The sequence below is a fragment of the Frankliniella occidentalis genome, unplaced genomic scaffold, assembly GCF_000697945.3.
Source record: "Frankliniella occidentalis isolate FOCC.00 unplaced genomic scaffold, Focc_3.1 Scaffold168, whole genome shotgun sequence".
Taxonomy (NCBI): Eukaryota; Metazoa; Arthropoda; class Insecta; order Thysanoptera; family Thripidae; genus Frankliniella; species Frankliniella occidentalis.
The window spans coordinates 753,944-776,916 of record NW_026267294.1 but is presented as its reverse complement, the minus strand read 5'-3'; the positions used below and the strand labels follow the sequence as shown (position 1 = coordinate 776,916).

The window sequence follows — 22,973 nt, the reverse complement described above, 5'->3', positions numbered from 1 at the left end:
CCCGGGCCCGGGCCGAGCCGCCGGACGAGCTGCCCCTCCGCCTCCTGCGCCCCCCGCGGCCCCGCGCCGTGGTCGGCCAGGACTCCCCGGCGCGCCGCCGCCAGTCGGGAGCGAAGCCGCGCCGTGGCCAGGAGGGAGTCGGACGTATCGCCATCGCCACCCGCCCGCTCACGCCGCCGCGAGCGTCGATTCGTAAGCCGAGACGCGACGCCGCGGCCGCAGTAGCCGATCGGGAGTGGCTCAGGGGAGTACAACAACACTTGGCGCAAGGGCCTCGGAGGCGACGCGTTGACGGCGTCCTGGTTGCCCTCCAGTGACGAAGTACCCTCCGCGAGGTGGAGGACGATGGAACCTCGCGGGCCAACGGAGATCCTTGCATGGACGACGCTGTCATAGCGCGGGCCGCGCGGCTCCGGCGATGACGTCACCCTGACGACGCCCCGCCGCGCCGCTACGCGCCGCTACTCCTCGCCACGCTCTCGGACGTCTCGAACGACGCCCCGCTGCAGATGGACGGCCGGTGAGTACGGGACGCCCACGCCGGCGCCTCTCCGGACCAGTGAGGAGGAGGCACGATGTGTGCGCGCGCGAGAGGGGCCCGCGCCGCCCGCTAGCGGCGCGAGCTCGCCTCAGCTGGGCTGCATTCCATGGCCGCGAGAGGCGAGCGAGCGCCTGCTTATGGGCCACTGACAGTCGCGTCCATAGATCTACCGGAACAGTCAGGACCTCCCGGCCGCTCACCTCGAGGCTGCCGAGACTTATTCCTCCCTCTCCTCCAAAGGCGACTCGGCTCGGCTGGGGCGCGCCCTGGAAACTGTATATATATTGTTACAGTGGCGCGCTTTGTGGTTTCACGATAAGGAGGCACTGCTCCTGCAGACGGGTACAGTGTGCCGGTACACCCGCCGGCTGTGCAAACTCTTCCGCGCGGAGGGGGTTGAACCCACCCCGCAGGCGGTGGGCGGGCCGGCGGCGGCGCTCATGATGAAAAATACACACGTGTTCTCAGAGTCTTTCGGGAGCTAGGCGCCTGCGAAAGGCAGGGTAGGCCACCCCGCACTACACGCGTGCGTCGCAGCCAAGATATTGCCTGCCCATCAGGCGCTTTGAGAGCTTGCATAGGCCGACCGTAGAATGGCGTACCTTCTGGAATGATGATCCCATAGGGGGAAATAGGGAGAGGGAGGGAGACGGAAAACGAATGACCAGCTAACGCCTTAAAGGGAGAAGGAAGAAGATGGCGTGTTTCGCATCCACCTCTCTTATTATTATCTCTCCCGGTCACCAATAAGTTACGTTCACTCTGTCTCCACGGCCACAGGTCTGGCAAGGCCCCGACCGGCCGGCCACCCGATAGGGTCACGCAGCTCGGAAGCGGCCGAGCGACTCGCTATATATATATTGCCGTGCTGTCGAGGTTTTCAATCGATTTTGCCATTACGGTGAACGCGGCTCCTCCCTCGTATTAGCGGGATCTCTGTCGCCGCGGCTGTCGCGTCGGAAGGAGAGGCGCGCAGGCGCGCGTGCTGCCGTGCGGCCGGGCCGGGGGGTGATTGCAGACGTTCGCCTACAGTTGCGCGACAGAAGTGACACGATACACGTCCTGCTGCACCTGCACTGCGCGTTTTCCTCCTCCCGCTCCTCGAGCCAGACTGGTGCGATACGAACGAAGCGATGGCAGCAAGCTCGCACAGCCATGAGTGTTTATTGTGCGAATTGACGGGGGGAACGGGGGCGGCGTGGCGTGGCGTGGCGAGGCGTCGTGGCGCGAAGCGGCAGCGAGTCTTGTGAATCATCATTCGAACAACTCGCGGGCGCGCGGAAGGCGGCGGCGCCGGGGAAAGAGGCGGTGGCGGTGGTGGAGAGGGGGTGGGGGGCGATGCACAGCGACGCGCTACTGAGAAGCGAAAGGGGAGAGGGGGATGGGGAGGAAAGGGGCACCCGCACTGCACTCGCGTGTGCATTCAGAGTGCCTATGGTGCAGCCTGCCGCTGCTGTGCCCGGCTGCCGCCACTGCTGCCGCCGGTCCACTCGCCCATCAGCTGACCGTGCGCAGCGCAACTCAACGCTGGCTTTTGTATCGACTCTGCTGTGCTCGCCACCATAACACGGGCGACCGGCAGGCGCTCATCGACCTTGTCCGTGGGCGCGCGTCCACGCAGCGTGTGGCGTAGCTCAAAGTCCCCCCCGCCCCCCTCCTCCCTTGACTGTTCAACATTCACACCTTCCTTGCTGACGGCCGCCTCCTGCCTGGAAGGTCATCCGCGAGAGAAAGAGCAACTTTAGCGACTTCAGGTCCGGTCACAATAATCTTGGAAGCAATCACCAAAATTTCAGTGTTTTGTAAAAAGTTTCGGACTTTTCGAAGACAAAAAGCTAAACACTGACATGCGAGATCGGGACCGGAAGTCCCCTGGTCCCGGTAGAAATGTGTCCGCCCTTGTCCGACGTCGCCGCTGACAACACGAGAGAAAGATATTTTAAAATAATTAGAACCACAATAAATCACACCCGAGTCGACATAGTCGAAGGTGGTTCCCCATTGAAGGGGCTCTGCGGCTCTGCTTATTCATTAGGGCTTTAAGTGCCCTACGTTGTTGAGACAAAGCAACTCAGTCGTCCTTCGTTCCCTCCCACGGGTGATTGCATGATGAATTTGGCGTCGAACCGACGTATAAATCATTACTTTTCTCGAGAAAGGCGAAAGGCCCACCTCCCACGCCACATCCCACCCCAATCACAAACCCAGATAGAGCAAATGAATGGGGAGAGGGGAGAGGGGGGTGGCAGGCGCGGACGGACGGACGCTCGCACACAAATGACGCGAGTCGTATTCCTCGGTAAGCGCTTCACAGTCCCCGCCGCATTTTAATCAGCCGAGTAAGGGAATGCTCAGCGTCGCGTCACTCGCGCAGCAGGGAGGACTCCCCGCTCTTCGCCGCGGGGCGGAACTCCCTTGAGTGACTCGTTCGGAATACGAATAGGTTCGAGTACGAGCCGAGCGGAGCCGAGCCGTGCCCGATAAGTTGCCTACACGCCAGGAGGCAAGTACACGCATACGGTGGTGTAAGGCTTCGCGCTCTTATCAAAGCCTTTCATCCCGTGCAGCGTGCGTGACCTTGAACCTTAGCTGCTGAACCTCTCGGAAAATGACATGGCGAAAAAACAGTTCGATAAGCGGAGAGGAATATATTGCAGAGCACCCAGCATCTGAAGCGATCTCCGGCGCACTTTGGGAGAAAGCAAAAAAAGCAGTCAGCAAAACAGTTTATTGTGGACTAACAAGAGGGGCTTGTGCTCTAACTTCGAGCACCATTTTTTAGGCTATCGGGCGAGCGGGCTGAAAACCTATGTGATCTTTTCAAAGCCTCTTAATTTTCAAAACAGCTTCAACCTGTCAATATTTTAACATAATTATAATCCTTGTACTTTCGCCTTCCCAAAAATATGGGGGGCGGGTGGTGAGCTCTGCAGACATGTTGCGTCGGTCTGCTGAGAGAAAGGGAGTGGGAGGCACCTGGCGCGAACCCCGGATCATGTCCATGTCCACTCCAGCCCGACTGTTGCCGTTATCCTCCCGAGTCCTGAACTCACAGAACCGCGTCCCCATCTTCGGTGGTCACCCGCACTAGAGCAGTAGTATTTTCGTTTGCGAAAAATCAATCTTTGTCGACACAATGCGCATTTAAGAGTGGGAGAGGCGATGAGAGTGGGGAGGCAAGGCCGCTTGGTGTCGTCGTGACGCGAGGAAAGAGCCGAGAGCCCACCACAAAAACGATCACTGTAAGAGTTTTTCTGCTGCAGGAAGTAAAAAATATCTACAGTATTTACAACAGTTGGGGGGGGGGGGTGACATTGTGCAGCACGGAACCTCGGGAAGATTTCCGCACAAAATTTCCAATCCAGTTTCCCCTGATATAGCTTTTGCCCTGACTCCGCTCTTCCTAGGGTACTATTTTCCTGTACCACTTTTCCTAAGTTTTGAGTAGGGTCCTTTCCCTATGTTTGCGGTCCCGAAGGGACCTCCTACACACCACTTGTGGCCTTTTTATGAAAATTCGTACATTATCCTGATGGAAAGTCCTTAGACCCGTACCAAATTCCAATTCTCAAATGCCTTAACTTTTTTTAAAAAAAGAAAACCTTCAAAAAATATTATTAGACATTTTTGGACATTTATGAATGCTTTTATCTCTGGCCGATTGGAGAACAGGAAACAAAAATCAGGAATTCGAAACTTACAAAGAAAGGGTTTTGAGCGGGAAAGCCTGGCGACGAATGAGCTCGCTCACTATATAAGTATACCGGCCCCCTCAACCATCACGCGCGCCGATGACTCTCATTGGAAACAAGAGAGTGAGAGAGAAAAACAATTTGCGGTTTGAGCTAGAGAAAGAGAGAGATAGAGAGGGGGTTAACTAGGCGGAATCATATACTGTCATTGATGGTATCGCATGCACGCATGCGAGCCGGGCGCCCAGCGTGGTCTCAGTGGTCCCAACTACTCTGGCCCTGGCCCTCGACGTCCCCCCCCCCATTTTTTAGCAGATGATACCTAACTCTTACACTAAACATGACTAAAAATGAGAATGAATGATAAATGTCAGCAGATCTCGGCAGCTTTTACTCTCGATTAAGAAATATTAGCAAGCTCATATATATTTTAAAGGTCCACGACTGTTCGTTTGTTCGAAGCCCGGTTCTCTGCGTGTTTCAGCGCACGACCCGACCACGATGTCGGCGAGCACACGCCCATGGTGGACCTGCCGCCGGCGCTGCCGCCTCGGGGAGCGCCCAGGATCGTCAAGAACGACAAGGACCGGCCGCTGTCTGGGGAGGTGCGCCTGCCCACCAGGATCCACTACGCCACGAGGCAGGGGATGCGCGCGCAGGTGAGTCCCGGCCACGACTAATTATTTCGTTGACATCATCCGAGTGCAGAGGAGGAGAAAGATCTCCCCCCACCTCTTTCTGGCGCGATTTCCTAACGTGGTGAGGGCCGCGCGCGTTAAATACATTACACCACGGCAACAGGCCACGCCACGCCACGCCACGCCACGTCCTCGAAACAGAAAAGTGAGGGATCCGAGCTTTACCCGTCTCAGTGATAATTCGGGTCGGGTGACACGCGGCCGACCGGGGCACCCGCGAGCGCGCCCGAGGGCTTTACCGCGCCGCCAAGCCTAGACTCCACGCAGCGACATGAAGACCAAGTCGGGCGCGCCCGTGGAGGGCAAGGGCGTCGCGACGCTCAACACCGTCCCTTCCACGGCGGCCATCAGCCTCAAACTGAAGAAGACCTCGGGTGGACCGATCGTAGGTGTCACAAAGTGTTCTCATTACAAGTAATTGGCCCAAAAATTTTGCCACAAAAAAATGTTAAAGTAAATAAATAGAGACAGTCTTCAGGGCGGGACTGTCTAAAAATTACGGCCACCTTTTAGCCAGGGTTGTAATTTTCGAGAAAAACGCACATCTTGTAAGGAGGGGGGGGGGGGAGAGCTTCGCGTAAAAGTTTTACAGCTATAACACGGTATGGCCCACGTACCCTGGAATATTTCTTACAGGGAACCTTTTCAGGTGTAAATCTCCGATTTCGTTGGAATTCGGAAAATTTAAAGGTTATTATAATAGAAGTCGGATGGCACTTGAAATTTTTCCTAAACTTAACATTTACTAGGGGTTTACTTAAGCCTGATTCTGTTTTCGTCCCAAATATCCCTCTACCGCCTTAACGGTTCAAAATAGAGCAAAACGGACAAAATTTTGCACCAAACGGTACTACTTTGACGAATTACCCCTTAGAACACTGCTTTACATTTTACACCTACCCTGTACAGGGTGGGTGATCCGCGCCGCCTTTTTTAATGCTTATACTGTACCGGATTCTTACGTGCGGACGGCTTGTATACTCGCACGGCGCCGTAAGGCGCCATGGTGAGAGACGGTAGGCAAGCCCGCCCGCACGCGTGAATCCATAGTACGGTATAGGCATTTTAAAAAGACGGCGCGGATCACCCATCATGTATAGGGGAAAACTAATTGTCAGGTTTAGTAAAAAATTCAAGTGCCATCCGATTTCTACATAAGTAACCTTCAAATTTTTCAAGTTTCAACAAAATTGGAGATTTACACCTAAAAATGTTCCCTTGTTAGTTATACTGTGCCGCATGCAGACGTGCGGGCGGACTTGCCCACCGTCTCCCACGCAGGCGCGGTATAAGAGGGGGGGGAATTCACTCCCTACCTCTTTTCTTTAAGTGAGTCGGTTGAAGAAAGCATGCAATTTGCTCTACAAAACCTCTGTATGTGGACAACCCACGGTGCATCGCCCCCTGCCTACTCTGTGGGCTGGACCTTATCCTTTTACCGCGCGCCTGCTCCCACGACGGCGGGCGCCTAAGGGATCATCCAAAAAGTACGTCCGTCATTCGCCGTTACGAACCCTCCAAATTAGGCAATGCAAGCTCTCATGGCGCCTGATGGGTAGGCACAATCTTGCATGCCATGCATTCGTGTATTGCGGGCTGGCCTACCCCGAGTTTTGCAGGCGCCTAGCTTCTGTAGTTTGCAGGATGATTTTGAGAGAAACAGACGTACTTTCTGGACGATCCCTAACGGCCCCTAGCGCGAGTTGACAAACGCGTCCCCTTACACCTACCTGCGTAGTTTACAGTACCTAAATTATGCCGAGGGCTCTGCGGGCCACCCTGCACCAGGTATCTAAGTAACCTCCGCACTTCTGTAGCTGTGCAGTACCGCGCCGTGGAAAGGGGCGTTCGGCGGTACAGGGTAACTAGAGGCGTGTGCGGGAGTTAATCAGCCACTTGGCGATAGGCACAGGCGCGGATTAACGGAGGGGGGGGGGGGGGAGGCACTGTCGTCTCTAGAGAGCCGCCTGAAAGGTATGCAATTTTGTAGGCGAGCGACAGCGCATCCCCCCCCCCCTCCTGGTCAGCCGGACCTTAATCCGCCACTGGATAGGCAGCAGGCGCATCACTCGGTCGTTGCACCGGAAGCGAAAAAATGCGACCCATATCTCGATGCGCCCCCGTTGGTATTTACCAAAGTCAGACGCGATAGTGCCTTTTTGGAACAATAAATAAAAGAGTTGCTGCCCCCTCCATACCATCGATGCATCTCGACGATCGAGTGCAGTCCGCTGCCATAGTGGAGTGGTGGTCGCGGGGGGGCGCGTCTGGGGTCCGGCGATGCACGCCGAGTACAAGGGTGGCGTGCTGCGGCTGGCCAGCCTGGCCGCCACTGACCAGCATCCCAAGTACGGGACCTTCAGCAACGAAGACGAGACTGATCGCGGAGCTCACCGTGCGCGTCCTTTCTCCGCACAGTGGCTGGTGGCCGGAGCGCTGGTCATCCTCTCCGTGGGCGGCGGCTGCCCGATCGGCTTCTCCGGCGTGCTGGTGCCCCAGCTGCAGAGCCCAAACTCCACACTACAGACGGACGACGAAACGGCGTCATGGATCGGTGAGTGAACGGCGTGGCCGTGCTGTGCACACTATACCTGTCAACGTCAGCTGTCATTGTGGCGTCCGCTCCTCTGCGCAGTGAGCATGCACTCCGCGTCCACGCCGGTGGGCACCATCCTGTCGGGGCCGCTGATGGACCGGCTGGGCCGCAACCGGGCGCTGCAGGTGGCCACGCCCTTCATGGTGGCGGGCTGGACCATGCTGGGCTTCGCGCAGAACCACGCCATGGTGCTTGTGGCGCGCGCGCTCTGCGGCGCCGCCGTCGGCATGATGGCCGCGCCCAGCCAGGTCTTCCTGGGCGAGATGTCCGAGCCGCGCATGCGCGGCATCCTGGTCGGCGTCCCCTTCGTGTCCTACTCGATCGGCATCCTCTACGTGTTCCTGATCGGCTCGTTGATCTCGTGGCGCTACATGTGCGCCGTGGCCGCCTCGCCCATCGTCGTGGCCGCGGTCTGCCTCTACTTCCTGCCCGAGAGCCCCGTGTGGCTGGTGCGCCAGGGTCGGCTGGAGCAGGCGCAGCGCACCCTGGACTGGCTGCGAGGAGGTGCGGGCAGCGTGCAGGTCAGAGCGCCGCGGAGCGCTAGGCTCGACGTCGTGAAGCTGCGCGCCGACCCGGCGGGAATCCAAATAAGCCGTCGTTTGTTCTGTTTGCAGAGCAAGGTTGAGATGGACCAGCTGGTTTCGCGCGCCGACGCCGAGAAAGCGGAGAACGCTGTCAAGAAGAGGAGCTTGTGGGGCATGTTCACGCAGCCTCACGTCGTCAAGCCCATGGTCATCATGAACGTGTATTGTTTGCTGCAGGTGAGGGCCGAAACTGTGGCCACGTCCCAAAACACCCAGATAAGGCATTAACAGGCTCTCTTACACCACACTAGGGCCTGTCGGGAACATTCATCGTCATCTTCTACGCGGTCGACCTGCTGGACACGGTGCTGCCCGCCACGATGAGTGCCGAGCTCGTCGCGATCCTGACGGCCGCCGTCCGCCTCGTCATGAGCGCCACGGGCTGCGCCGTGCTTCAGAAGTGCGGGCGGCGCCCCGTGGCCTTGGCGTCCGCCATGGGAGTGTCCGCCACCGCAGCGCTGGTGAGCACGGCCTCAGCGAGCTGCGTCTGGGGAAATCTAAGCCCGGCTAGGCAACCCGCACACCCCACACGCGACCTTGCGACGCGGTTGTCTACCCAGACGGCGCACTCCGCTCCCCGGAAATGATAATGTGCTCTGTCAATGCGCAACGGACCGTGCAGCGAGTGTGTTCGCGAGGGGATGGGGCGGCAAGTGGCGTCAACAGATCTGAGGAGTCCCCTGGCGCGCTACATATAGCGTGCTAAAGCGCCTGCCGCCGCGAGTTGGGCCACCCTGGAGCTGCGTGCAGTTTGCCTTATCCACACTCCACAGGCGCCATGATCTCTGAGCTAATTTTTGCGTGGTCCTTTCCAGCTTGGCTTCGTGCTGTACTTTGACTGGGCCGATTCGGGGGGCTATGTGGCCTCCTCGCTGGCCCTGCTGTACGTGGCGCTCAACTCGTTCGGCATGTTCATCATGCCGGGCATGATGATGAGCGAGCTGCTGCCCACCAGCGTGCGCGGAGTGGCCAGCTCCGCCACGACCTGCCTCTTCAACTTGAGCCTCTTCGCTTTCGCCAAGGTGAGGCCACCACGGTCCTATAGACCAGCACACCAGATCTGGTGTTATTCGAGTCTTATCTTAGCAGTTCCTTCGAAAAGTCTCGTCCCCTGCGAAGACTCGTGTCTCTGTCGCACACCCGCCACCGCCACCCGGCTGCGGGTGTGCGAGAGAGGCCGGCGACCTGGGGAGCGTTTCCAAACGCGGCCCTAGGCTACGCGGCGCGGGCGCGACTTTATCTCCGACGCACAAACTTGTGCAATGCACCGCGCCCAACTATGGCAGCCTTTCTTCAATTTACTTACTTTCACACAGGCCTACCCAGCACTCAAGGTGCTGCTGGGCAGCGCGGGCTTCTTTTGGCTCTTCAGCTCCGCCGCCCTGCTCAACCTGGTGTGGACGTACCTGCTGGTGCCAGAGACCAGCGGCCGCTCGCTCAACGACATTGAAGACTACTTCCGGGCTGGGGTCTGGCTGTGGGGTCGACGACCACGGCGGCGGCCTATATCGACGCTGGTCGACGGCTGAGTCTCGGCCGGGCCGAGGCAGGCTCGAGACGCCAAGATCTCGGAGAAACTGTTCTCCCTCACTTGCGAAGGTGTTAGCCAAGGTGACAGCTCGTCCAGAACGTGTTTTCTAGTCGTCCTCTCGGACAACTCGCGGTTTGAGTCTCAGCGCCACCACATGCTTTTACAAATCCACCACCCCCTGCTCCATTCCTTTTCCACTTACTGATATTACTAAAGAACTATAGTAACTATAGAACTATAGTTATAGTAAGGTGTACCGGGTGATTCAGAAAAGACGCAGGTGCGGGCGGGTTTGCCTACCCGCTCTGCCCTTAAGGCGCCATTACCCCTTGGGTAGGCAAACCCGATCGCACCTGCGTCTGCTCTGAATCACCCGGTACGAGGAAGGGTACAGCACAACAAACATTTAGTATTCACATTCAACAAAGTGACCCATAGGACAGAAATTTGTCTCATTGACATCAATTGACATTACTGGTCAAAATTTAGTCAACTTGACTATGAGAAATCACATCAAGAGGACGTAAATTTATGATTTCATAATGTCTTTTCATTTCTAACAGTGAAGATTTTGACCTTTGCCTAGTTACATCAAATTGATGTCATTGTGACAAATTTCTGTCCTTTGGGCATTCTCATAAACCAAGCTGTCAAGTGGCTGAGCAACGAGAAAGTTCACTGTGATTCGCACCCATGAGGCTGTGAAAGAAATAACTTAGCATTTAGCATTTATGTTTTAGCCGCAGAGAGTGTAGTATTTGCCAGCAAATGCTGAATGTAATTGTTCGTTGGGTGAATGATCTGACTGTTAAGATTGTATCTCAACTATAATGATGTACAAAACATAGAAATAATATAAATAATCATATGCTTTAAAGTGTCATCATTTGTGCTAAGTCACCAATTTTTTCACTGGTTAACAATGCTGAAGAATTTTGTGAATTCAAATCATTTCATAAGGCATACGACTACAGATCACTGAAATAACTGCTTTACTTTTTCAAAATTTCTTTGAAATGGTTCGTGTGTCAAGTCTGCTAAAACATTACAAAGATATTCTTCATCAGCATTTTTGTAATGGTCCTCATCTAGAAAAAAAAAAAAATGAAAAAAAAATATTTTGTTGCTTTTTAAGGCAGTTAACAGGAAAAGGCTGAGAGCAGAAAAAATAAATTCTACAGTCCTCACTTTTAAATGTAAAATATCCAAACAACTCCAAGGCTGCTGGGTTAAAATCTGAAGTCTCTTTGGCTCCTAAAAATTAAAGAATGGCCATGAAATGAAAAATCTTAACAAAGAATCTGAACTGGAAACACTGTATTATTAACAAGCAATTAGTCACACCTTTGTTTGGTTTTCTCACCCACACATAAACCCGAACATATAACAGATCTCTATCACTTTCATTCAGTTTACTGCGTGTCATTGTCACATTGTGTGCTTCATTTTGGCTCTGAAGGAAGTTGGTCAGCTTATAAACATTCCTGTAAAAGTGAAATTAAAGAGTTCACATTAAACTTTAAAAATAAGGTTGACACTCATGAAACTAAAAAATTACCTTGCAATAGATTTTACATCATCAGACGAATCTGCTTTTCCTTGAAAGGCAAATCCTCGAGCAGGGTAGTTTACCATCTGATAGCAAGGCCCTTCAACCACCTCTAAATCCTATTCAATAAAATTTTAAAGGTAAACAATAAAAATTCTAATTTCGCACGGCATATACATTGCAATGAGAACTTTACCAGACATTCTAGAATCATGGGCTTTCTTACATACAAGCTATGCAAGTGCAAATGGTTTACAGATGCTGAGCCACACAAACTATTAAATGCAACACGAAACGACCTGTAAGAAATAAGGAATCTGATTCAAGACAAACAGCACACACTTTTTTCTAATTATGATTTTTAAAAAAATGAAACTGAAAGGAACCAAACTGGTAACTTACGGTGAAGAGCTTCTTAAGAGTAAACCAAGGCCCATCTCAATGCTGTTTAGCGTTAGAGATTGCGGGTACATTTTTTTAATACTAGGTAGTACGAGGCAATGTCCTTCACTGATGGGACTAACATTGATTGCCATGTAATCATCCCTTTCAAATAGATGATCCTCAGCCTCCACCATTTGAATTTCAAAGATGATTTCTTCCTTTTTCATTCGAGTGAAATTGAACAAGTCTTTATTAAATGGTTCATTAACAGAATAAAATTCTTGAGGCTTCCGGACCTTTTCTCCACGCTCTATATTAAGCTAACAACACAGATGCTTATTTTAGATTGTGCATTCATTTTTACTAAGAGAAAAACCAACTGATTGCATTTGGTTAAAATAAAAAGGCAACTTATACCTCACCTCCTTAAAAAACTTCCATTTTCCAGGTAAAACAACTGACCCTTGGATGTTGAGTGCATAGCGAAAATATCCACTTTTGACAGCTTTTGCCCACTCAGACAGCAGTTTGTTGTCAAATGAGGAGAGGTTAGACGCTCTCCTCGAATCTTCGATATTCCAAGAAACACGTGACACGACATCATTAGGATGAATTTGGAGTGTGTCAGGCATTTCATAAAGACAATTAAATAGCAGAGGCTGATGCTGAACCGTCCGAGTTGTCGGCAGCAATCTTCGTCCGAAACTGAGTGAGCAAAAAGCTAGTGGCTGGAAACGCGGCACTTGGAGCGGCAGACGACGCAGTAATTATTGGCAGGTATATCTCGTCCCTACACCACCCCCATCCTCTTCTCACACTATTCGCAGTCAGCAGTTCATCTCTCTCACGCTCATAAGCTTCTGATTACTCCTTCTCTCTTTCACACAACTCTCCCTCTCTGTTTATCTTCACCCATCTCTGTCTATCTCGACTGAGTCAGCCATATTGATAGGTGGAGTTGGGCCGTGTGTTGATGTATTCTCGGAAAATGTTGTCGTACTGTTCCCTGCATGATTGAAATTGAATGTAAACCCCTGATAATAACAATGTATACACGGTATTTTCTCCCTCAACTCAGTTCCACAGGAAAAACTGAGTCAGGACCGTCGTTTGTCGCTCTTTAATCGTAGGTGAGTTTGGAGGACGTGTTGGTAGGGAACAGGTCGACGATCTAGTTTTTTTAACGCAGAAGACTTAAGTGGATAGGAATATTTGATATCTATGTCCAGCGTTTCTTTGAAACTCTAGCTATTGTCCCAATTGTTTTCCTGTCTCCTCTATTTTCGATATCAAGTCATCGAATTGGTTGTGTTGACCTCGGATTTGGAGCCCACCTTCATTTTGATGAGAAACATAACCTTTTCTTAAACAAATCTCTTCTTCTGTTGTGTTTTTACTGTTGTTGGAATTATTGCAGTCCTGCACGCTGCCGTGAATGTAGAAATGAAATTAAGGTTCGTCTTTGTCTGTCATGGTATGGTGCCTCCTATGACTGATGCCAATTGGCACGATAGGTGATATTGTTGTTCTTACTGCATTTGGTCATGAGGCACGTATTTGTTCTCCTCTATCATTGCAGCCATCCGTTTGGAGGAAGTTGTCAATTAAGTTTGTCTTATCACTTTAGTTCATTCCACTTTTAACTGTTTAAATGTTTCTTCCTTTTTTTTTTTGCTGGTTAGAAATATTATTCAAACTTCTATTCCTACCAACTTCAATTCATTTCCATACATCTCTAATTATTTCTAATATGTTCCCAAACATTTGTTTTGCTTTTATTTAGAATTGATAGGTGAATAAATTGAACCTTGGTCACAGCCCCATTCTCTCCCTCTGTAGATGAAATTTATTTATTAACATAATATCTGTCTCAGATTTGTTGATAGGAATATCAAGCAAAATGCCTCCCCCTCCTCCTCCGGGGCCACCGCCTCCGCCAGGGCCCCCTCCACCTCCCTCAATGCCCCCTCTGGGACTTGGAGGGTCAGGAGGGGCTGATGGGCGAGGTTTGCTTTTGCAATCCATTCGCCAGGGTGCCAAACTAAAAAAAGTGGAGACTGTAGACAAGTCTGCTCCAATGATTGGTACATATTTAATCTCACTTTTTTGATTTAATATATTTGCCTTTGCATTCTTTCAGAGTCTTAATGAAAAGTGCCTATTTTTTGCAGGAAAAGTTTCTAGTGGTGGTGGGCTGGCCTCACCCCGTTCTGGTGGTTCCCCTGGTGGAGGCATGGCCCGTGGTCCTCCACCCAATGGACTTGGAGGTCTGTTTGCTGGTGGAATGCCTAAATTAAAATCTACTGGAAGAAATTGGGGTGAGTTCAAAATAATTAGTTTGTTGTGGTAAGAGAGAAATTTAGCTGCACTCAGCTTGCACTCATTGTACCATGGATTTATTTATAGGAGGAGAAAGTGGTTCGCCAGCAACTACCACTCCACCCTCTCCAGCAGCTTCAAATCCACCTCCACCCCCTTCAGAAGCTCCCAGACGACCATTCCCTGGTGATGTGAAAAACAGAGGACCTCCACCTCAGCCACCTCCAGCCAACCAAAAACCAACTGGTCTAGCAACTGTAAGATGTTGCAAGGGTTTTTCAACAGTTAATCTATAGATCTTGTTTTGGATTTTTCCTGTTTAATACCTTCTCTTTCTCCCCCAGAGCACATCTGATTCTGTATTGACCGAAAGAAGTCAAAGAACTGCCCCTGTTTTACCTAATAAACCACCTGTAGGAGGTTACGGAAAGCCTAATGTGGCACCAAAACCTCCAGGTATGGCACCTAATCCGCCCAGCACCCCGCCGAACGCCCCTCTTAGCAAACCTTCACCCCCATCTAAGAAAGTGACAAATGGAGGGCCCAAGCCTGCAGTATCTCGCGCACACAGTATGAGGGTTCCACGGTCTCCTCCTGTCGCACCCCCAGCAGGTAAGTAATTAGTTATAGGGTTGTGTTACTGACTTCATTTCCACAGTTGTTGCCTTTCTTTACATTTCTGCCTGTTTCAGGTCCCATGTTTCCAACATCTACCGCTAATCAGGGAGACCTCAGCAGATCAGGCCTACCATCATTCCATCAATCGCAAGATTCACTGCACTTCAAAGGCACGAATCCTCCTCCTCCTCCTAGAACAGCCACTTTGCCATCCAGTTTTCACAAACCAACAGCGCCTGCTCCACCCCCTCCCACAAATCGCCCCCGTCCTCCTGTTGCGCGACCTCCGCCACCACCGACGAGGCCCTTACCTCCTCACGCTCCTCCTCCACCGCCCCCGACAGCAGCGCCACCTCCTCCACCTCATCGTACTCAGCCTGTCAAAGCATTCCCTCCTCCTCCTCCTGTAAGTACCTTTAAAACTACAGAAGCTTTATTTTATACTTTCAATGTGTCCATCATTTTATTGTGTTTGTCACATTATTGTTGCAGAGCCAAAGTTTAACTGCAGCCCCTCCACCACCTCCTACGAGAAATTCATCAATGAGGAATGGTTCATCTACCTCAAGTTTAAGTACGTATTTTATGCCATCTGTTAGTGGCAAATTTCACAACACAGCAGCTTAAAAATAACCTCAGTTACATCATAGAATTCAGTTATTAAAAAAGTTCTCCTTTTTTTCTCTTTTTTTTTCCCATCATTTTCTTCTATAGATTTTAAGATTAATTTCTTCTTTTTACTTATTTGAAGCCTGCAAGTTCATGAACTTGGACTGGTTAAGATTTGTGCTGTGTTGTTATATGGGTACTTTCTATTCTTGCAAAATCAATACACTGTCTCTGTAAGTTACGATCAGTAGTCGTTGCATTTGAAAATGTTCTGATTTTTTTTTTGAAACTGTTTTAGGTGACTTTGAATCACGGTTCAGATTTCATGGGGTTCATGAATTTCCTGCGCCTCAGTTACTCAAGAACCTTCCAAAAATATATAATAGCAGAAGTATGTCAAGTTTTGAATTTTTCTTAAATTCTAATGGTATGATGTCGACTCAATTTTTAATCTTTATTTATTGATTCCTTTTCAGCTGCTAAACAGCAGGCTCCACAGCCCCCTACTCATCAATTACAACTCTCAGGAGCATGGGCCAACAATACATCCAGCTGCTAGCATGGGCTTGAGGCACCATCCAAAACTGAAACATGCCTTCAACTGTGGAAAAGTAAGCAATGTTGGAGTCAGTGTTTGCATATACAGTGGGGGTGGTGTCAAAAATAATTGTCAGTGATGCATATCATTGAGCGCAACCCTAGTGCCTCATTTGTGTTGTTTGGCCATCTAGATTGCTCAATTGTGAGATGGTCTCTTTTCCAAGCAGAGTGTTTGTTTATTCAAAGCAATTATTGAGTCTTCTTAGTATTTTAATTTGCTGCTTACTGTTCACCATTATGGGCTAAACCCTCCCCCTCCTGTCTGAGTGTCAAAAATTTTGACTGCAAAATCAATTGATGACAGTCACATTATTAGTACATTCTTTGATAGGGTTAATTTCTCGATTTCTCATGAGATGTTAAATTTGTAAAAAAGAACTTTCCTTATTAATTATTGACAAATGGTTTTTATTCTCTTGATATGATGCTGATGCTAAGGAATTATGTACATCTCCTGGTGCCAATTTCTGCTGATATGAAGTACTGCAGTACATACTGTACGCATAATATTGAAGTGATGCTAATCTGTTAGGGTGAGACAAACTTTACAAGCTGGTATGTCCTATTTTTCAGGATGATTCTTAACTCAGCATAAGAAACTGTTATGGTTGTGGAAGGGCTACCTATTGTTGTTAGGCATCATACGTATTTCTTTTGGTATGTCACATACCTTTGTAAGTTACTGCATTATCTTTTGGAACTGTCAATTAGTTTAAGCTTTGATAACTTTGTATGTCAAGAAATATCTGAAGCGACGGAAATGTCTATGTTTATAAGGTGTAGTTCATCTTTAGATTGGGTTTTAACCAACACATTTCTTGTTTCCACAAGATCTTAGGTGGTTGCCCTTCAATATCCAAGGCTAGTGAAAGATGCCAAAAGCTTTTACTTTCCTTAGCTTAAAAAAATGTATGAATCATAGTTACAGTAAGATGTTTTTCTTTTTTTCTTTTTCTAAGACTTTTTCAATCCCGGTGTGTTTGATTGGGTTTCAGCTGAGGCAACACTCTCTCCTTTCGCCATTGTCATCTTGGTTAATATTTATTTTTCTTCTCCATAACTGTAAGGTTATGCTGTAAATTGTGTAAATAATTTGTTATGAATAACTGTAACAGTTAAGTTTGTTGTACACTAAATTTTGCTCAACTTATAAAAGGGTGTTAAATACAATCAGGAACAAACAATACATCTAAAGACTGCTCTTCTAATAAATTTAATAAATAATATTTGTTGATGCTTCAGTTGATGTTCAACTGTCATACTTTATATTCTTGTTGATGAGTTTATAAATGATTCCCTTTCTTTTGGGTTGTGCTGCTTTGATTGCAATACTGACAGTTACTTTAGTTTTCCAGAATGTGGAAAACTGACTGCTTTTATTATCTGAAAAGGAGCGAAGGAGAAGAAGTGACTTCAAATGCATTTGTTGTATTGAGATAAACTGTGCAGTTATGGCTGTGTTAGGTAATATTGATCATTTGTTAAAAGCTATGCACAAAATTGACAGCTTCGTACAAGCTTGACTATTGTTATAGTGTCTCAAGGCAAGACAGTAAATGTAATGTTGTTTTTTTTTTGTTTTAAGTTAAATTGACAAGGTTTGCAGAATTAAAGTTCTTTCCTTTTTTTTTGTTTGCCTTAGTGAGTCATTTTGAACGGCCAACTGACGTGCAAGAAACCAGACAAATCTGAAGTGTAGTTCATACTCAATGTACAATACATTTACCTTAGACATCCTTTTATACTTTCTTCTTGATTTGTTGATAACTCTTATTTTCCCATTTTTCAGTATTTCTCTTGTTCTTTTGAACAAGATCACCTTGATCAAAGTTTTGCTTTATTTACTTTGATTCTTTGTTTGTAACTTTTCTTATAAGTCAGTTCAAAATCTGTGTTGTAGATTCTTGCACCAGTCATTTTATTCTGTAAGTATTATTTTCTCCAACTGTTCAGCATCTGGGCAAATTTATTGTTCAAGGCCTTAACTTTGAATTGATTTTAATTTTACCCTTTTCTAGCATTATATTATTAGTTTATTTATGAATTTTTAGCCTGCTTACTTATTCTGTAAGGAACTGCTTCTTTCCCAAATGCCTGTTTTCAAAATACAGTATTACTCATGAGTACTGTATCACTGCCAAGCCATACAGTTCTTTTTAAAAATGTGTATTGGTAATCAACCTATTTGGCTCTACTTCAAGGAAATTCAAGACTTTTGACTTTTGTATTGTTTTTGGTGAAAGCTAGCACAATTATATATTCTTATTTCTGATATATCCATAACATATTTTGGTTGAGTCTCTTTATGACTCTCTCGCCATGTCTTGTTTGCTAGTACTTTACAACATCACTGTCACAGAATAAACCATACTATGTTGTTCTGTTCGTGTACATTGGCTTGTAAAGAGATAATAGATCAAGAAAAATTCTCTGGAGTCTTATTCTACCATATCAGTGGTAGTTTTTGGCTTTAGAATGAAGACTTTGAAATTTCCCAGGAGTCTGTCACGCCAAAATGCGGTGGTGTAACTTTTTTGACAATATCTTTTAGATGAAGTCAGTAATCGTGACGTATTTGGGCTTGTTTGATAGCACAATTGGTGCCTTTATGTCCTGAAATGGCACTTGCGATAAACTGCTCCTCATGGCCGAAATGGGCGAGTTATAGTTTGCAGTGCATTGTTTGATACATTACGTACCGTAAACTGTAACGCGCCTCTATCGGACGTAAGGAGCAGTTTTATCGCAAATGCCATTTAAAGACACTTTTCAAGCTCCTACTAACTATGAATAACTAGGACTACCTCTAGGACTCTACCACTAACCATATAGCCCATATCAAACAAGCGAGAGTATGACAGATTTCTGACCCCGTCCAGAAGATTTTGCCTAAAAAGTGACCACCGCTTTTTTGTGTGACAGACCCCTAAAATTTCCTCCATTCCTCTCAATATTTTCACAAATTTCTAAATAATTTCTATTTGCTTTCACTGTAATTATTGCTTTAAAGGGGAGCTCCCTCTCCACCCAGTGTTGAGCTGTTAATTGTTTGTTATCACTCTATTTTAGAAAAAAAAAAACTGACCTTGTGCCTTTAGTTTATTACTGTGATGAGAAGAATTTATGGGGTACTAATTTTACGAGTAGGGAATTGAATTCTTTTTCTGTTTATTTACGTTCATTGTACTAATTCATTCCTAATGTTATAGTATAAACAATTAGCTTGAAAATCTCAGTTATTGTGTGTGCACAATGTAACAATAATATTCCTGTTGTACTCAGATTTTTCTTTTGTACCATCTGTTTTTGATTTTTAAGCAGAATTGACTTCTTTTGAGATTTATTTTATTCTATCTATACATAATGTATCATGTGGGGCATAAGGCTTATGATTGCAATACAAGTTTGATAAAATAGAATTCGTTTTAGGGTATGGTGCGAGTGGAATGAGAGTAGCTAATGAGACTTCTACAGTTACATACTCGTAGTGCATGACTTGGGTGGTTTTGGTTGGTGCATTCAGATATTTGGGAATTGTACTGTGCCTGAGAAATAGAACCCCAGGGTAAACCTGAGGCTGTTGTGTTAGTTGTTCCTTCATTCTGTGCCCAGGCCTGCTCTTTGGTACATGCCAGTGTGCGATTTGTGACCAAGCTTATGGGGCAGGAATGCTTCACCTAGTCATATTTTTCTCTTTGCAGTATAGGAATTGCATTAATGAGAATGTTTTCTTTTTAGGACTGCTGTAGCAGCTGTAAGTCGAAAATTCTGTATAATTACACTGAGAGGAGTTAGAACTATGTAAATAACCATCGAATTCTGTACAGTTATGATCAGTACATGTAATCTGCTATGCGAGGGCTAAACTCTACTCTTATTTTTGTTCTTGTACTAAAGTAAGATATTGTAAAAAATGTATCTATGGAATAAATTAACATATCTTGCAGAGAAATGGACACTATATTTCCTCCATAAAATACATCGTCTTTCATGTAGTTAACAGACTAATGCTATGAATAAAGTCAAAGTTGGCCTGGTGTGTGATACTTTAACTTTATCAAATTAACAAATCAGATACTTTTGATAAACTATACAAAGAATTACATTGGCTTAGGATGTGTTGAAATTTTAAAAAGAGGTTTCCTTAATATATTTACATTTTATATATTTAGTTTAATTGTACATGTGTCACCGAGCAGACAAATGCTCTATACTGCTATTACTGGTGTTTTCAGTAATGTTTAGAGATTTTTCCTTTTCATGTTGAGGTGGTTGTCCAAGTGCTACAAAAAATTGGTCCATACTAATATTTGAGTTGTTAGCAAGTTTTTCTAGCTTTAGCAAATCATTAGTAACACCATCCACCTGCCAAAAATATACATTATAAGCTCCCTGAGAATATCCAGACATTTTTTCCTAAATAAGAACAATAGACGTAAATTTACAAACTCATACTTACATAGCGACTGTAAGTCTCATACCGCTTGAACTTAAGGTGCTGTTGATAGGCATGGCGCAACTGTCCAAGAAACAAAATTAATGCAGCCAATGCTAGGAGAATTGCAAACAGGCCCAGCAGTCGCCTCGTCACACGATGAATGGGCACCAGCACCATGCGATGGTTCGATCCAATACTATCATAGCTCTAAGAATAAAACAAATCAACAATACACTTTTGAGTAACACATAAAAATTAACATTTAACAATTTATGCTTTTCAGCTGCATCAGAGATTATTGACTCCCTGCCAATATCAAAATATAAGCTATGCAGGACATTTGGGCAAAATCCAAAATCAGAAATGAATCTCTATTGCTCATATGACAGCTTAACCTCAGCTGTTGAGTTACGGGTCAAAATATTCTAACCTTAGAAAAGTTTCACATTTTGCAGTAAGTACTTGGGAGCAAAATTTTAAAATATCCGGGATGCTGTGACTCGGTACCGTATAATAACAACTTAAAAGTAGCTGGGGCGACTGGATGGAGGGCGAGTAGCTCCGCCACTTCGCTTCCGTCCTCCCACCCCCACCCCACTACCCTACTACCCCTACCCCACCCCACATCACTACCCCCTGGTAAACTGCCATTAACGCTGACAAGTCTATTCGCACTCAAAGTTGTTGTTGAGGGAAAATATTTATTGGACCATTTTGATTTGGACTGGTACATTTTTATTTCCGTTGTCTCGATATGGAACGATAAACACTTACGGGCGTTACCTCCGTTGAGTGAAATGAACAGTTGCATGACAATCATGGCCCTGCGATCACCACGTCGTATTTGTTTTCAACTGAAGCAGACACACAGTATTTTCTCTGTCAGTTCGGTTCGACGACTATCAAAAAATGATGGATGGAATGAAGAAAACAATTCAAGTCGATCGCCAGATGAAGGACATCAGACGTTTAAATCGAAATGGATGGCCTCGGCTGGTGTCCTTGCCGCTGTCGGTGCCGGTATTCTGTGGAATTACAGTGACGACGAAAGCCGGTCATTCAAACTGTTCTCAACCGTATCGGCGGCACGACCCACAGATGGATCAGATTCTGGCTCTGGTACTCCTCGACAAAGGTTCAACTTTGTAGCTGATGTTGTAGACATAGTTGCCCCAAGTGTTGTGAGTTTACATACGTAAGTACATGTTAAGTTCATGTTGCTTAGTCTGTTTGCCGTTTCACCCATCCGTAATTGTTACTTTTATGTTCTAGATCTCATGTTGTTGGCGGTTACCAAGAGATCAGTGCAGCTTCCGGATTTATTGTGTCATCGGATGGACTTATTGTCACAAACGCTCATGCAGTGTACAACAAAGCGGCTATCCAAGTAATTACCATTTTATGTTGGCAACTATTTAATCTCAAGATATATACTTGATTGTTAAGACCACTTTTTTTTTTAAGGTGACTGTTCTTGATGGGCGTGTTTTTGAAGGAAGAGTAGTATCCATTAATCCAAAGATTGATCTAGCAACAATCAGAATTCCAGCTGTGAGTCAGTAGTATATTTTGGATACTATCCCCTTATTATGTATTTGTCAATCTATCTATCAAGTTTAGAGGGAAATTTGCCTTTTCAGAAAAATTTACCTGTTCTGAAACTGGGCTCATCAGACACTTTGCGTCCAGGTGAATGGGTAATATCCATAGGTAGCCCAGCTGGCCTGTCCAACTCTGTTTCCTGTGGGGTTGTTAGCACAGTTGGAAGGAAAAGCACAGAGTTACGACTTCCATCTGAAGAGATGGAATATATCCAGACAGATGCTCCGATCAATGTATGTAGATCCCAAATGCCTTCCATTCCTGTGAAAATGTCTTCTTAAGAAATCTTATTTACAGCAAGGGAATTCTGGAGGACCTTTAGTAAATCTGGATGGAGAGGCTGTTGGAGTTAATTCTATGAAGTTATTGCATGGTATTTCTTTTGCAATTCCTAGTAATGTTGTGAAGGATTTTTTGGAGGATCCAAACAGTGAGTATATTTTTGAAGATTTATTGCCAGATTTCTTTCCACTGACATCACTGAAAAAAAAATAAATCATTATATTATATTTTAGAAGTTCACAAACCATCTCAGAAGAAGGACAAAAATTCTGCCAGGAGCATTGGAATTACATGTCTTTCCCTCACTCCTTATTTGAGATCTGAACTTGAAAAGCACTTCAAGTTTCCCATAAAAGCTTCAGCAGGCGTTTATGTTGTTGATGTTCATGCACTCTCTCCTGCTATGCGGTGGGTACTTTCTTCAATATTAATGATCATTATTTTCTGTTGAGATTTTGCTCTAAAATATCTACCTCGTTTTTCAGTGCTAATCTCAGGCCCGGGGACATAATTGTAGCTGTCAACAATAACCCTGTTCGGTCCACAGATCAGCTGTATGAAGCAACCATTGACAATTCCGTATTATTTCTCACTGTTCTTAGGGGGGAAATGAAACTCGGACTGAAAATTGATTTAGATTAAGTATACAAATTTGTTTGATGTTGTATATTTGCTGTTTTATACGTATTTTTAACTAATAAAAAAAGAAGAGCACAGTGTTTGTAATATTTCGTGTGATAATAACATAGAATAAATAATATTGAATAAAGAGTGACTTCTCAGTTGTTTTTGGCCTCTTTTGGAAGTCAGAGGCATTACAACTTCAAGAGGCTGTTAGAAAAAATAGTCATGTTCATGTTGCTGTAGCACTGGAAAAGCTGAATTACCTCAAGCCTGAGAAAAGGCTAGAAAAAAGACTCAAGCTTGAGA

General features: G+C 46.6%; 5 protein-coding genes across 7 annotated transcripts; 3 read left to right on the top strand and 2 right to left on the bottom strand.

The window, feature by feature from the left end:
* Nucleotides 1–129: 129 nt before the first annotated feature.
* Nucleotides 130–10,519, top strand: LOC113208887 (facilitated trehalose transporter Tret1-like). Of its 2 annotated transcripts, XM_026426129.2 has the most exons (8): nt 130–520; nt 4,718–4,892; nt 7,350–7,485; nt 7,567–8,048; nt 8,142–8,288; nt 8,363–8,572; nt 8,927–9,133; nt 9,428–10,519. In XM_026426129.2, exons 1-8 carry the CDS (start codon nt 510–512, stop codon nt 9,638–9,640), a joined length of 1,581 nt encoding a protein of 526 aa, XP_026281914.1. In that variant the 5' UTR covers nt 130–509; the 3' UTR covers nt 9,641–10,519. The 2 variants fall into 2 exon arrangements, with proteins under 2 accessions (XP_026281914.1, XP_026281916.1); XM_026426131.2 differs by lacking the exons at nt 130–520; nt 4,718–4,892 and adding an exon at nt 5,087–5,316.
* Nucleotides 10,520–10,611: 92 nt separating this feature from the next.
* Nucleotides 10,612–12,334, bottom strand: LOC113208888 (GDP-D-glucose phosphorylase 1). 2 transcript variants are annotated; one of them, XM_026426132.2, is made up of 7 exons: nt 11,998–12,334; nt 11,594–11,895; nt 11,388–11,490; nt 11,201–11,310; nt 10,987–11,126; nt 10,831–10,896; nt 10,612–10,730 (listed from the first exon to the last, which is right to left on the bottom strand). In XM_026426132.2, the coding sequence occupies exons 1-7, from the start codon at nt 12,205–12,207 to the stop codon at nt 10,618–10,620; spliced, it is 1,044 nt and encodes a 347-aa protein (XP_026281917.1). In that variant the 5' UTR covers nt 12,208–12,334; the 3' UTR covers nt 10,612–10,617. The 2 variants fall into 2 exon arrangements, with proteins under 2 accessions (XP_026281917.1, XP_052127598.1); XM_052271638.1 differs by having other exon boundaries at nt 11,418–11,490.
* Nucleotides 12,335–12,475: 141 nt separating this feature from the next.
* On the top strand, nt 12,476–19,673 carry LOC113208846 (basic proline-rich protein). The gene is made up of 9 exons (XM_026426059.2): nt 12,476–12,705; nt 13,450–13,659; nt 13,747–13,893; nt 13,982–14,151; nt 14,239–14,506; nt 14,587–14,918; nt 15,005–15,086; nt 15,420–15,512; nt 15,598–19,673. The coding sequence occupies exons 2-9, from the start codon at nt 13,476–13,478 to the stop codon at nt 15,678–15,680; spliced, it is 1,359 nt and encodes a 452-aa protein (XP_026281844.1). The 5' UTR covers nt 12,476–12,705; nt 13,450–13,475; the 3' UTR covers nt 15,681–19,673.
* On the bottom strand, nt 19,663–20,756 carry LOC113208847 (uncharacterized). The gene is made up of 3 exons (XM_052271639.1): nt 20,667–20,756; nt 20,181–20,366; nt 19,663–20,086 (listed from the first exon to the last, which is right to left on the bottom strand). The coding sequence occupies exons 2-3, from the start codon at nt 20,334–20,336 to the stop codon at nt 19,910–19,912; spliced, it is 333 nt and encodes a 110-aa protein (XP_052127599.1). The 5' UTR covers nt 20,337–20,366; nt 20,667–20,756; the 3' UTR covers nt 19,663–19,909.
* Nucleotides 20,757–20,811: 55 nt separating this feature from the next.
* On the top strand, nt 20,812–22,818 carry LOC113208860 (serine protease HTRA2, mitochondrial). Its single transcript, XM_026426079.2, has 7 exons — nt 20,812–21,354; nt 21,432–21,546; nt 21,624–21,710; nt 21,800–21,994; nt 22,059–22,191; nt 22,277–22,451; nt 22,529–22,818. Exons 1-7 carry the CDS (start codon nt 20,957–20,959, stop codon nt 22,683–22,685), a joined length of 1,260 nt encoding a protein of 419 aa, XP_026281864.1. The 5' UTR covers nt 20,812–20,956; the 3' UTR covers nt 22,686–22,818.
* Nucleotides 22,819–22,973: the final 155 nt, after the last annotated feature.